This window comes from Pistacia vera, unplaced genomic scaffold (genome assembly GCF_008641045.1).
Source record: "Pistacia vera cultivar Batoury unplaced genomic scaffold, PisVer_v2 Contig1115, whole genome shotgun sequence".
Lineage (NCBI taxonomy): Eukaryota > Viridiplantae > Streptophyta > Magnoliopsida > Sapindales > Anacardiaceae > Pistacia > Pistacia vera.
In genome coordinates, this window is record NW_022195155.1 from 79,602 (window position 1) to 95,074 (window position 15,473).

The window sequence follows — 15,473 nt, forward strand, 5'->3', positions numbered from 1 at the left end:
ATATTGGGAAATCATGTTATAGACCAGATCTGCTCCTCAAATGTTCACATAAAGATCCTTCTTGTCATTGTCCTACTAAAAAGAAACGACATTTCCATCGATTTAGGCCTCTTCGCCAAGACAAACAACCCTTCTACAAACAATCCTTCCAGAAAAGGCCAAAATCCTATTTTAGAAAAAAGAAACATCATTATTTTCAAAAAAAGAAAATTGGCTCTCCAAAAGGCCGACGTTGATTCTTCTGTAAGCAACCTGGACATTTTGCAAAAAATTGTCCAAAAAAGCAAAAGTCTGCTAGGCAACTCATATCTCTTGATCCTGCCCTGACGATCACGATCTAGAGTCTTTATACTCTGAAACAGAAGAGCAAACTCCTGCCACTGTTTTTGTTGTTGACCTTATGACTTTCCCATCCATGGCGGACTCTACTTCATCCGATACCTACTCTAGTGATTTTTCTCTTTAGTTTGGATTCTTCCCCATGAATCTCACCGTCCAAGTTCCAATGGTAGAGATTACTTTGTTCCTCCAGACAAAGTATGACAACCCTATCAAAGTCATGGCACTTTTTGATATTGGTGCCACCTCGACCATTTTAAATCCTAATGTGCTTCCTACGTCATAGTGGTGACCCCACATTCGTTGGTTTACTGCCACAAATGGTGAACATTTGTCCACAAATCTTATTAGTAAACCGATCCACATTCAATTTTTCCCTAATCTTGTTCTCACTCATGAGTGTCTTGGTTCCCACCATCCTGGTAAGGACATGGTCGTTGGTTGGGATCTTCTTAATCAACTCCTTAAAGCAAAATTCACCTTTACCCTTCAGGGACTGAAACGCAAATCTTATTTCCAGCTATACAAACAACCCCACAATTACTTTACCACACTGCCTACCCCTGTACCTATCACAAACGTAACCCAACAACTGGTTACCAAGTGCTCTGCATAGTCCCACACAGATTTCCTCACTAAATGTTCACATCCTTTACGGTTAAATCTAGAGTTCTTTGTCAGCCTTCCCTTTAAGAAAAATGAAGACATCAACCCCACAAAGGCCACCCATCTAGGCATGCCTCCCGACCACTTAGCTTTGGCCCAAGAAGAATTTGCCTAACTTGAAAAGGAAGGATTGATTGAACCAACCCAGTCCCCATGGGCTTGTCAAGCCTTTTATGTTAATAAAAAAGTTAAGCAGATTAGAGGAAAACTCTGATTGGTTATTAATTATAAACCATTAAATTGGTTCATTGCTGATATCAAGTTTCCTCTCCCAAGAAAAGATTTTCTCTTTGGGTACCTCTCCAATGCCAGAGTTTTTTCTAAGTTTGATCTTAAAGCAAGCTTCTGGCAACTCGGCCTCAATCCCATTGACAGAGAAAAAATTGCTTTTTGCATCCCCTCACATCATTACCGCTGGACAGTCTTACCATTTGGACTAAAAATAGCTCTGTCCATTTTCCAAAAGGCCTTGATCCGAATCTTTCAGCCCATACTGAAACACGCTTTGGTTTACATTGATGACATCCTTCTTTTTTCCCCTAATCACTCAAGCCATCTTGCCTTATTATTCCAATTTTACTCCCTCATAAAAAAATTCGGAGTCATGCTTTCTGGAAAAAAGATGGTCCTCAATACCACGGAAATTGATTTCTTTGGTATGCACATTGCCCATGGACAATATCAACTCCAACCCCACATTGGCCAAGAACTCCTCAAATTTCCTAATTCTCATTTTCCTCAAAGAGGTCCAACAATTTCTTGGCATCGTGAATTACATGGCCCCTTTCATCCATAAGTTATCCCCACTAATCCGACCTCTCCAAGTTATGCTTAGAAAAAATGCACCCCTCGGAGCCTTGCCCAAACAGCACCCCCTAGGGCCCTGCCCAAACAACAACTGTCAAGGAGTTAAAAGCTTTAGCCTCCAAACTACCTCCTTTACAGATTCCATCTAATGGAAAGTGTATTCTCCAAACAAATGCAAGTGATTCTCATTGATCTGCTATTTTACTTGAAGAACTTGATGGAGTTAGAAAAAATTTGTGGATATAAGAATGGAGATTTCAAGCCCAGTGAAGAACATTATCATTCAACCTATAAGGAAATTCTAGCAGTCCGACGTGGCATTGAGAAATTTGAATTCCATCTTGTCAGCCACCACTTCCAGGTTGAAATGGATATGTCCGCCTTTCCCCGAATGCTTGAATTCAAACAAAAGGAAATCCCAGACAGCTAATGGCTTGGATGGGCTCAATGGTTTTTCCGATACCAGTTTGACGTTAAACATATCAAAGGAAAACACAATGCCCTTGCTGATTTACTGTCCCATCCCAAAAAATCCAAACAACATTTCCATATTGCCCAAACACCATCCATACCTGTTATCTGTATGATGAACCCCTTTTTAGATTACCCACCAGAGATTCCAGAGCTTCAAAAGACAAACGCTTTAACCTTACAGATCCCTAACCTCACCCGGCATTATCAGAACATGACTATCCATGCCATGGGATTATAAACACTTGGTGGTCTCCATTATCATCCCAAATACCCTTTCCTAACCCTATTTCTGCTCAATGAAGATACCACCTTTACATCCCACCTCCTATACTTGTTATTGTGCTTGTTGTACAAGTATATTTTTGCCATAGAATTTCCCATCCAATAAACGGTGTCGTATTTATGTCTCTTAAAGCAATGGGTCTCATCCAATTTTCAGGATTATCTATTTCAAACTTTCCTAGAATGGTTTCATCCTATATCCTATTGGAAAAGCCTTTTTTGAGCAAAAAGGACCCTCTGTGCCAAAGAAAATCTTCAGTCTTCCCATGTTATTTTCACCTTCCAACGGATCCCCTACGAAACCCCTGACCTTATTCATGTTGGGACAATCAAAGAATATGTTGTCCACCCCTTTTCTCTTCACTCAAACTGGCAATTACATACCACCCAAATTAAACACTTCCAAACTCACATGTGTCAACTCAACCAGTACACTCCCCCTTCCCTTTGGCCACGACATGATACCTCCTCTCCCCCCTAGAATTTACTTCCCTCTAAATATTGTCAGGCCCTCTTTTCCGCTACAGAACAACATGTAAACAATAGAGGAACTTCCTCTTCCTGTCCCAAAGTAAAACAGTCAATTCCTGATCCACAATACACCCAACTTCTTAGCCACAGCCCACCTCAAACCTTGTACCCACTGGAATACACTTCTGACTTTTCCGTTAGTATTCTTGGCATACAAAGCGGGGATCCAGATCTTGATATAGTCCTTAACAATCCAGCATATATACAATATCAGGATGCTCAGAACCCACATTCTCTGGATCCGTATTGGTGGAAGACACTCGGGTATACCCATAACCCGATCAACTCAGAAGAAGACTCGGATAAGAGAGACACCTCATCAAATGACAACTATGGATGACGTCACAAGGACACCTCAGCAGTCTTTTGTAAAATATTGTAATATTTCATATTGTAACACGTCTTTTTACTGTTTTGTCGGCAGATTTGTGACCTTACATCTGTCGTTTTTGTGTTTCTTGTTTGTAATCCCAATGTGACAAGTGTCACTTTGTAAGCCTTGTAATGAGTTCCTCCTTCACTATAAAAGGAGGCCTCCCTTCCCTTAGAAGGGATCAAGAAATGAAAAAAAATTTCTCACTTCTCTCTCTATGATTCTCTCTAGCTAAAATCTTCTCCTTGCATTAGTTCTTCTAAGCAAACTACACTGGCCGGACGCACATCCTCTCTCACGGAAGTTTCTTTTTCTTAATAGGCCCTTAATTCGGCTCTGCCGGGTTGCCTATTAAGCTTAGTAAATTTTTATGATCCTGGATACGGCAATTTCCGATGAACCATGTCCAACGAACAAGATTGATACACAACAGCTTCTGTCAATTTAGGGTGATTTTTGGAGTATTAGCCTCCTTTCGGATAGTAGAGGCCCCAACTCAACAACCCTCCACAGCAGCTATTGTAGTAGTACTGTTTACTTTCGTCTTATTCCCGTCGCTGGTTCCAACTATGTGGCGGGAATAAGACGAAAGTGAACAGTATTATGTACTACATTATGCATGCTTTTACTTTTTAAAAATCATAAATATTTGCCAACTACACTAACCTCAAGTCATTATTTGGCCATATCAAATTGAGATTCTATGAATCCCAATTTCAATTTAAGAACTTGGTATCTGTAATTTAAAATGATTTAATTAAATAGAGTAATAAAATTTTCTCTTTTAATATTTAGGTTAGTTCAAGGCTCCATATTTTTCACACAATTTTTGACATATTTTTTACACAATTAAGTTAAAACATTTGAACGGCTCCGATTAGATTGAAATTATGTGTCATTTCAAATTGCATTAATTTACAATGTCTTAAAACTTTGTTATGATTTATGTAAAAAATGCGATGCAATTGAACTTACAGTCATATTTACAGCCTGCTTATTGTTCTTTATGATATTGGATACCAAATTTCTTTTCCTATTCTTAAATCTGGAAGTGTAACATCCATCATAATTGCAGCACACACTGAAGCCAATTGAAACCTAATCACAATTGTTCATACATCAACTTCCTTTTTTGACAAATAGAAGAACATACTTAATCGGATTATGATAACTGAGATTCCCCTTAACATTTTCAAATTACAAGGCATAAAATTGGTAAAACAGCGAACAATCTAGCAAAACCACTATATAATAAAAATATTTGATAACTAAAACATCATTTCCCTTAACAAGAAGGCATCAATGGAACCACAGACCAAATGGGTAAGGTGATGACATTTTTGTTTTTTTTTTTTTTTTTTTGTGTTTTCATCATCGGGATGTGGTTAAATATGCTTTTATTAGGTGCCAGAGTGCTCAAACCCACTGAAAGGGGTAGTGATTTTTTTTTTTTTTTTGTTTTTTTTTAATTCAAAGCTTGATGATTTATGTTCCACCAAATCTTTCCATATATATAATACAACCATAAGGAAATAAAATGTGTTTCACAATCTAATAAAAAATTTGAACCCAGATCTTGGATTGCAAAGAGAAGTCGAATACATATTCTAGAGGAAGATAGTATTATAAAGATTAGAGTTTAGTACCTCGGCTAACGAATTGAGCCACCGAGGAAAGAGCAAGGAGTCAGCTTTAATTTACACTTGTTGCATATGCTACTGCAATGCTTATGTCGATTATCTTAAATAGATTGATTCGGAATATTGTCTATTATCATGTTGATTAACCATATTATTATTTTTGTGTAGTGTTATTACTATTTATTCATAGCCTTTTATTCTAGAATAATGCTACGGACACCGACGTTTTGCATCAAATGTTAAACGAACGACGTGTCACCTGAGTCGACAGTCACTGAACGCTTTGTAATATTTGTGAAGAACAGCGCCGGTGACCATATATAGTTAAAGGATGATGAAAGAAAAGCGCACACTATGGAGAGAGCCATTTACTATAACGAGTCTACCAGACCCCCATATTTAAATAAAAAAAATTTAATAAAAAAATCATGGACCATACCATATTATGGACGCGTCCCATACAATGGATAATTCCATTGTTTCAATAAAAAGAAAAAGTAAACAAAATACTCATTCTTTAGCCAAACTGAATCATGACACCTGTTTCTTTACTTTATTTTTTATTTCAGATGGTAGACCCCTTGACTTAATGATGTATGCATGGCACCTTTTTCTTTACTTTATTTTTTATTGCAGATGGTAGACCCTTATTGTATTGATGTTTGCGTTCAAGTGAACTTCTATTTACTTAGTGTTTTGTTTTTGAAAGTGAATAGAAATAGGAGTTTAGAAGAAAAATAGAGAAACATTAGGGAAAGAGATTTGTTGTAGAGCAGTCCCTATTTATATGATAATGTACGGCCATCCATCTAAAGGGATGCTCGTCCATTACTTTTGTTTGTTTTTTTTTTTTTTTTTTATTAATTTAAAAAATAAACGAGCATCCATCTAATAAACGCTCGTCCATTAATAGGGATTCTCGTCTATAATATATGACGGGCGTCTATAATTTTTGTTATCAATTTTTTTAATTTAAACTATGAACGGGCATTCTTATAGGTGGACTCTCGTCCAATAAGTAAGGACCCCTCTATTTCAAATGAACGGCCGTCCATCATCATACAATATTTTTTAACGTCTATATCTCATCTGACTCAGTATATGTCATTCGGTTTAACATTTCGGTACAAAACGTCGGTATCCGTGGCATTATTATTTATCCTGTGCAATCAACTTTGTCATTGATTGGTCAAGATTGTTTATGCTTTTGTGTTAAAGAAAGAAAGATGGATATTTCTTTTGACCGGTAATAGTAAGGCCTTAATTAAAAGTCACCCACACTTTATAATCATGGTTTACGCCATGTAGGAAAGATCCATTTAAGAATAAATTCGCAAGTTTCTGGTCATAAATTCAGTTTGATTTAGCCAATTGCAGAGCTCAAATCTTAAGGTCTTTGCCTCTCGGTTTTGGTTTCTTGAATCTGTTTCCGTAAGTTGGTCATCCGCAGGTAAGTTCTGCTTGTTGTCATGAGCTTTTATCATATTGAAGGAATGTTAATTTCATCATTTGTGTGTATGACAGTTTGAAAATCATAAATTTTTAATTTCTTTTTCATTGATTATTGATAGTGGATAGAAAAGCATGATGCAGAAAAGGGACATGCATCATTGGTATCAAGGAGCTGGCGGATACATTGATGGGAAGCTTAGCACCTTGCATCCTTTTCCGGAACAGTTGCTTTATAGAATTCTCAACAATCCGACAGTTAAACGAAAGCGCATGCACTCCTCGGACAGTTTCCATCGGTCCATTTCACCATGGCAAAGAGGAACTAAAAGCCATGGAAGAACAAAAACTGCATTCTTACGAGATTTCCTTGAACGAACAGAGATAAGTATTATGGATTTTCTATTATATATAAGGATAAAGAATAGAACTGCGTGAATATTATGCAGAAACCATTAATATAGGAATAATGAGTTTGTAGAAATGATGTTACTTGATGCAGCCTTTATCATTGAATTTTTACTAAAGCTCATATCTCCGGTGGAGGGCATTTTGCAAAGACATCTTATTCCACCGCTTTTGACTATGGCCTGACATATGAAGCTAGAAAATCAACTTCCATGTTCATGCTTAAGGGCTTGTTTGAGCTACCACGAACGGAATGTCTAATAACCTTTCCCTGTGCAAACTAATCCATAATTTGTTGATCAATTCAATTGGTTATTACTAAAGAGATAGAAAGAGTTTTGGTCGAAATCCGTTTTTCTGAAGCGAAGCACTTACTCGATTTTTAAGAGTTTGTCTTCAACCACCAGAGTTGCACTCACAAATGAATTCAAAACTGCAACCACACCTACTATAACAAACTTGAGCAAGCTGGAGTCAAGTTTAAGTTGGTTCAAGCAAATTTTTTCTGATATCACATTCAAAAATGGGATTCTGGAAATTCCAAAATTGTTATAGCTGCTGATACGAAATCTTGTTCTAGAATCTCCTAGCTTATGAGCATTAATTGCAGTACCAGATATTCGAATGACTACATTGTACTTATGAATCACCTTGTTCGCACTCGAAAGATGAGGAATACTCATTCAAAATGGAGTTATTGAGATTATATCTGGGGTAAAGAAGGAGGACAGCTGTTTTTCAGAAGCTTGGCCAAGAGATTTTTACAAAGACTGCGTCGTTTTACTATACAGATCTTGTTGATCAACTAAACGCCTACTGTAGAACCCCGTGGAACAAGTGGAGGCGGCCTTGAAACAAAATTATTTCAACACTCCATGGCTTCTACTCTGTCATTGCAGCTGTAATTCTTCTCGTTCCACCTTCATACAGCAGTTTTGTTCTGTCATTGCGTTGTAGCTATTTCGAGATACCTTGCAAGGATTTCATTTATATGCCAGTTTAATATGAGAATTAATTAGAGAGGATGATTGTGTAAAATGGCTGCTTGTTTATTTTTACCACTGTGTATGATTTTACAAATTTCTGAGTGATGAATTGCTTTACGCTTTTGTGGGAGAGGTGAAGCTTGGTTAAGAATGTATACATACGCCTTCATTTATTTGATATTAGAATAAAAATGGGTAGCTGAAAATAGTTATTGGAACAGAAGTTCTGTTTAAAGTTTAATTAATGAATTTCCTGGTTTTCGAGCATTACACTGCAACAACAAATTAGTTCAATCACTCAGTTATGTACCTCATTTCAAGAGCTCTGCACCAAATGGTTCGAGGTATGTGAAAGGAAAGAATCAAAATGAAGTTAACTAAACGAAAGAAAATCATTGGTGCAGGAAATTTTGAAAATTCTTTTAATTTCATTAGTGCAGATAAATGAATTGGAATTACTTGAAAAGAATTATTGATCATTGATAAGATAGAAATATGATTTCTTTGAAATTAGCACAGAGTTTTGGGATAAACAAAAATTAACCCTTAAATATAATTTCAGGAAAATGATTTATCGGATTAAATTGGTCACTATTCAGTGAGAAAAGTATAGATATGGAATTCTTTTACTGTGAAACTATCTTGGATTCAGGCCTGTGTCTTAATAAAGGTTTGACTGGGTAATTTTTGAGATTTTAGGATTCGTTAGTTTAAACTAAAGCTGTGTTTTTATTGTGTTGCAGTGGAAGTCTGATGAGACTTTTGTCTCAATCAAACACTGAAATTGAATCCAAGTTTCTTTCAGTGTTGTGGTTAAACATTTAGCAATGAATGACAATGGTGGCGCCAAGTTGACAGGAATACGACAGATGGTTAAGCTGAAGAAAATCCTCCAAAAGTGGCAATCTGTATCTCGTAGCCCCAAATCAAGCAACTCTCATTCTAGTCCAAGGTGGGGAAATTTCACCAGTAATTAACAAATGCTGACAAATTTATGTGTTGCGATTCAGATGAGGATATAAAAAGTGGGGTAATTTCAGATTTTTTAATTACGAATGTCTAAGTTAGCCTTAATTGCTCGTCAAAATGTCCGTTAGTACACAAAATTGTCATGTCAGCGATTATTTCCAGAAAAAATGACATGTCATCAATATTTAACGCCGTAAAAAAAAAATATAAAAGTTTGATACCTTTAATAAGAAACTTAAAGTCCGGTACCTTCAATAGAAAGAATTGATAGTTTGGTACTTAACAGAAAAAAAATAGTTGGTTCCCTTCAATAGGAAAAAAGTATATAGGGTACCTTCTAATGTAATTAAGCCTTCTATCTTCATCAAGAACTTCTACTTCACCTATCGTATCCTCCTATGATGACTTCAATAACTTCTTCCTCCACAAGTGAAACAATTCTTTGATTTGGATAATCAGAAGTGACATCTTCAAAACTTTGACACTTGAAAATTTTCTTGAAGTGACTTAAGAGTACGCCTAGAATCACCCTCTTTATCATTTCTATAAGGAGACTTGAAAGAGTTTACTTTAGGATTTGAAAGGGGTACTGAGCTTTGTTTCCCATGGCTTGTTATAGTCTCCCTCTGTCTAGTGGAATTTATATGTTCTTTCATGCACGCTGCTTCTCAACCTTATCATTAGTTGATAATATCAATCAGACTCCTATGTTGTACTCATATGACATCCGCAATCTCCAGTGTTAAAACCTCCCAATAAAGGTCATAGTTTGCTCTTCAGGTTCATGATATCGCACTTCAGAAGAATTGCTAGATGTGCAAAATACCCTAGCAACCAAAAATGTTAAACTTAACAAAAATAGCCCTACCCACCCCAACCTACTGACAACCAGCCACCACTGTGGGCAGTCGCCAGCAATCCACAGGTCTGTCGTGATGCCGATAGTGCCATAACTTCATATTTTAGATCTAGTGTAACTAGAACGTCATTCCACCGTGCCATATGATCGTGTAAGACCACTGTACCGTCATTCCACCATGCGGAACAATCACATCCAGATGTTCTTCTAAATCTTCTTAAATTTCTAGAAGAGTGAACTACCTTTGAAACGATGTCGTGCAGACTTCTTTAGATATGAACGTTCATTCCACCACAAGGAACAATCATTGCAATTTTGATCTTTGAGTTTTGACCTTGACCTTTGGATTAATTCACGAGCGCGAAGTGTTTTGAATTTGAATTATCTTGACTTTTGAACTTAGGCGCATGGTATTGCAAGTGCCACTTGAAATTGGCAACGTGTCTAACGACCAAGAGGAACGATGTCGTGCAATGTTGCACGACCACTTTCTCTTAAAGAACGGTCATGCCTTGATCACACACGGTCGTACCTAAGCAGCAATTTGCTTATGCACTATTGAACCACCTGTTAGACCTATTTTGGTTTGGTTATGACTTGAGTCATATCTTAACATGTTATGGTTAGTGTTCAATCAACTTTTTAAATAGTTTTGGCGCATAAAAACATATGAGAGGTCAACAAGAAGAATCTAGAAAAATCACAAATGCATATAGAAATAATTTGATCAACTAAAACATCATTTCCCTCAACAAAGAAGAGCCATTAATAGAACCATAGACCAACTTGGTAAGGGTGATGTAATTTTTTTTTTTTTTTCGTCATCACTGGGATGCAGTTAAATGTGGCCAAAGGCCATATAGGTGCTCATGAAAGGGCTCAAACCCCAAACCTTGTGAGAGTAAAACATAGACTTGACCATTCGAGTAAGATCTCATAGGTAAGGGTGATTTAAATTGAAATGGAGATTTTTTTTTTCTTTTTTAATCAAAAACTTAGCATCTAATGATTTATGTAGGAATGAATTTGCACAAAATTTCAACAAGTATATGTTATTGACTACATTTAGTGGGGTATGATAGGACTAGCAACCATTGGTTTTAGTTTTTGTATATACAACTTGGATTTCATACTAGAAGCTTATTCTCAGCATTCCGAAAGAAAGCACAAATCAAGCTATACCTATTTAGCCTTATCACAACTACATCCATAAGTAATAAGATTAAAACGTGTTTCACAATCTAATAAAAAAATTTGAACCCAGGTCTTGGATTGCAAAGAGAAGTCGAATACATATTCTAGAGGAAGATAGTATTATTAAAGATTAGAGTTTAGTACCTCAGGACTAACGAAATTGAGCCACCGAGGAAAGAGCAGAGGAGTCAGCTTTAATTTACACTTGTTTGCATATGCATACTGCAATGCTATATGTCGATTATCTTAAATAGATTATGATTCGGAATATTGTCTATTTATCATGTTGATTAACCATATTATTATTTTTGTGTAGTGTTATTACTATTTATTCATAGCCTTTTATTCTAGAATAATGCTACGGACACCGACGTTTTGCATCAAAATGTTAAACTGAACGACGTGTCACCTGAGTCAGACAAGTCACGTAACGCGTTAAGTAATATTTTGTGAATGAACAGCCGTCCATCAAATATGGACGGCCATCCATTTTTATTGGATGATCGTTCATTTGAAATAGATTCCCGTCTATATTATATGGATGAGAGTCCATTTACTATAAACGGGAGTCTACCTATAAGGACGCCCATTCATAGTTTAAATTAAAAAAATTTAATAAAAAAATCATGGACGCATATCCATATATTATGGACGGGCGTCCCTACTTAATGGATAAGTCCATTGTTTCAATTAAAAAGAAAAATTGAAAACAAAAGTAATCTCATTCTTTTAGCCAAAGTCTGTGAATATTCATGACACCTGTTTCTTTACTTTATTTTTTATTTCAGATGGTAGACCCCTTGACTTAATTGATGTATGCATGGCACCTGTTTCTTTACTTTATTTTTTATTGCAGATGGTAGACCCTTTGACTGTATTGATGTATGCAGTTCAAGTGATGAACTTCTATTTACTTAGTGTTTGTGTTTGAAAGTGAATAGAAATAGGAGTTTAGAAGAAGAAAATAGAAGGAACATTGAGGGAAAGAGGAGATTTTGTTGTAGAGCAGAGTCCCTATTTAATGGATAGAAATGTACGGCCATCCATCTAAGAGGGATGCTCGTCCATTACTTTTGTTTGTTTTTTTTTTTTTTTTTTATTAATTTAAACAATAAACGAGCATCCATCTAATAGGAACGCTCGTCCATTAAATAGGGAGTCTCGTCTATAATATATGGACGGGCGTCTATAATTTTTGTTATCAAATTTTTTTAATTTAAACTATGAACGGGCATTCTTATAGGTGGACTCTCGTCCAATAAGTAAGGACGCCCGTCTATTTCAAATGAACGGCCGTCCATTCATTCATACAATATTTTTTAACGTGCTATATGACTCATCTGACTCAGGTAATATGTCATTCGGTTTAACATTTCGGTACAAAACGTCGGTATCCGTGGCATTATTATTTATCCTGTGCAATCAACTTTGTCATTGATTGGTCAAGATTGTTTATGCTTTTGTGTTAAAAGAAAGAAAGATGGATATTTCTTTTGACCGGTAATAGTAAGGCCTTAGATTAAAAGTCACCCACAACTTTATTTTAATCATGGTTTACGCCATGATGAGAAGAATTCCATTTAAGAATAAATTCGCAAGTTTCTGGTCATATAATTCAGTTTGATTTAGCCAATTGCAGAGCTCAAATCTTAAGGTCTTTGCCTCTCGGTTTTAGGTTTCTTGAATCTGTTTCCGTAAGTTGGTCATCCGCAGGTAAGTTCTGCTTGTTGTCATGAGCTTTTATCATATTGAAAGGAATGTTAATTTCATCAATTTTGTGTGTATGACAGTTTGAAAATCATAAATTTTTAATTTCTTTTTTCATTGATTATTGATAGTGGATAGAGAAAGCAATGATGCAGAAAAGGGAGCATGCATCAATTGGTATCAAGGAGCTGGCGGATACATTGAATGGGAAGCTTAGCACCTTGCATCCTTTGTCCGGGAACAGTTGCATTTATAGAATTTCTCAACGAATCCGACAGTTAAACGAAAGCGCATGCACTCCTCGGACAGTTTCCATCGGTCCATTTCACCATGGCAAAGAGGAACTAAAAGCCATGGAAGAACAAAAACTGGCATTCTTACGAGATTTCCTTGAACGAACAGAGATAAGTATTATGGATTTTCTATTATATATAAAGGATAAAGAAGTAGAACTGCGTGAATATTATGCAGAAACCATTAATATAGGAAGTAATGAGTTTGTAGAAATGATGTTACTTGATGCAGCCTTTATCATTGAATTTTTACTAAAGCTCAGTATCTCCGGTGGAGGGCATTTTGCAGAGACATCTTATTCCACCGCTTTTGACATATGGCCTGACATATGGAAGCTAGAAAATCAACTTCCAATGTTCATGCTTAAGGGCTTGTTTGAGCTAGCCACGAACGGAATGTCTAATAACCTTTCCCTGTGCAAACTAATCCATAATTTGTTGATCAATTCAATTGGTTATTATCTAAAGAAGATAGAAGAAGATTTGGTCGAAATCCGTTTTTCTGAAGCGAAGCACTTACTCGATTGGTTAAGAGTTTGTCTTCAACCACCAGAGTTGCACTCACAAAATGAATTCAAAACTGCAACCACACCTACTATAACAGAACTTGAGCAAGCTGGAGTCAAGTTTAAGGTTGGTTCAAGCAAATATTTTTCTGATATCACATTCAAAAATGGGATTCTGGAAATTCCAAAATTGTTAATAGCTGCTGATACGGAAATCTTGTTCATGAATCTCCTAGCTTATGAGCAATTAAATTGCAGTACCAGATATTCGAATGACTACATTGTACTTATGAATCACCTTGTTCGCACTCGAAAAGATGAGGAAATACTCATTCAAAATGGAGTTATTGAAGATTATATCTGGGGTAAAGAAGGAGGGACAGCTGTTTTTCAGAAGCTTGGCCAAGAGAGTTTTACAAAGACTGCGTCGTTTTACTATACAGATCTTGTTGATCAACTAAACGCCTACTGTAGAACCCCGTGGAACAAGTGGAGGGCGGCCTTGAAACAAAATTATTTCAACACTCCATGGGCTTCTATCTCTGTCATTGCAGCTGTAATTCTTCTCGTTCTCACCTTCATACAAGCAGTTTGTTCTGTCATTGCGTTGTAGCTATTTCGAGATACCTTTGCAAGGATTTCATTTATATGCCAGTTTAATATGAGAATTAATTAAGAGAGGATGATTGTGTAAAATGGCTGCTTGTTTATTTTTACCACTGTGTATGATTTTACAAATGTTCTGAGTGATGAATTGCTTTACGCTTTTGTGGGAGAGGTGAAGCTTGGTTAAGAATGTTATACATACGCCTTCATTTATTTGATATTAGAATAAAAAATGGGTAGCTGAAAATAGTTATTGGAACAGAAGTTCTGTTTAAAGTTTAATTAATGAATTTCCTGGTTTTCGAGCAATTACACTGCAAGACCAACAAATTAGTTCAATCACTCAGTTATGTACCTCATTTCAAGAGCTCTGCACCAAATTGTTCGAGGTATGTGAAAGGAAAGAATCAAAATGAAGTTAACTAAACGAAAGAAAATCATTGGTGCAGGAAATTTTGAAAATTCTTTTAATTTCATTAGTGCAGATAAATGAATTGGAATTACTTGAAAGAAAATTATTGATCATTGATAAGATAGAAATATGATTTCTTTGAAATTAGCACAGAGTTTTGGGATAAACAAAAATTAACCCTTAAATATAATTTCAGGAAAATGATTTATCGGATTAAATTGGTCACTAATTCAGTGAGAAAAGTAATAGATATAAGGGAATTCTTTTACTGTGAAACTATCTTGGATTCAGGCCTGTGAATCTTTAATAGAAAGGTTTGACTGGGGTAAATTTTTGAGATTTTATGATTCGTTAGTTTAAACTAAAGCTGTGTTTTTATGTGTGTGCAGTGGAAGTTCTGATGAGACTTTTGTCTTCAATCAAACACTGAATTGAATCCAGAGTTTCATTTCAGTGTTGTGGTTAAACATTTAGCAATGAATGACAATGGTGGCGCCAAGTTGACAGGAATACGACAGATGGTTAAGCTGAAAGAAATCCTCCAAAAGTGGCAATCTGTATCTCGTAGCCCCAAATCAAGCAACTCTCATTCTAGTCCAAGTGGTGGGGAAATTTCACCAGTAATTAACAAAATGCTGACAAATATTATGTGTTGCGATTCAGATGAGGATATAAAAAGTGGGGATAATTTCAGATTTTTTAGATTACGAATGTCTAAGTTAGCCTTAATTGCTGCGTCAAAATGTCCAGTTAGTACACAAAAATTGTCATGTCAGCGATTATTTCCAGAAAAAATGACATGTCATCAATATTTAACGCCGTAAAAAAAAAATATAAAAGTTTGATACCTTTAATAAGAAAAACTTAAAGTCCGGTACCTTCAATAGAAAGAATTGATAGTTTGGTACCTTAACAAGAAAAAAAATAGTTTGTTACCTTCAATAGGAAAAAAGTAATAGTTAGGTACCTTCT

General features: G+C 35.9%; 1 protein-coding gene across 1 annotated transcript; it reads left to right on the forward strand.

The window, feature by feature from the left end:
* Window positions 1–12,489: 12,489 nt before the first annotated feature.
* Window positions 12,490–14,240, forward strand: LOC116141612 (UPF0481 protein At3g47200-like). Its single transcript, XM_031427091.1, has 2 exons — window positions 12,490–12,690; window positions 12,816–14,240. The coding sequence occupies exon 2, from the start codon at window positions 12,831–12,833 to the stop codon at window positions 14,094–14,096; it is 1,266 nt and encodes a 421-aa protein (XP_031282951.1). The 5' UTR covers window positions 12,490–12,690; window positions 12,816–12,830; the 3' UTR covers window positions 14,097–14,240.
* Window positions 14,241–15,473: the final 1,233 nt, after the last annotated feature.

Excerpts from the sequence above, each read along its gene's own strand:
- LOC116141612 (XM_031427091.1), top strand. The coding sequence starts at position 12,831 with ATGATGCAGAAAAGGGAGCATGCATCAATTGGTATCAAGGAGCTGGCG.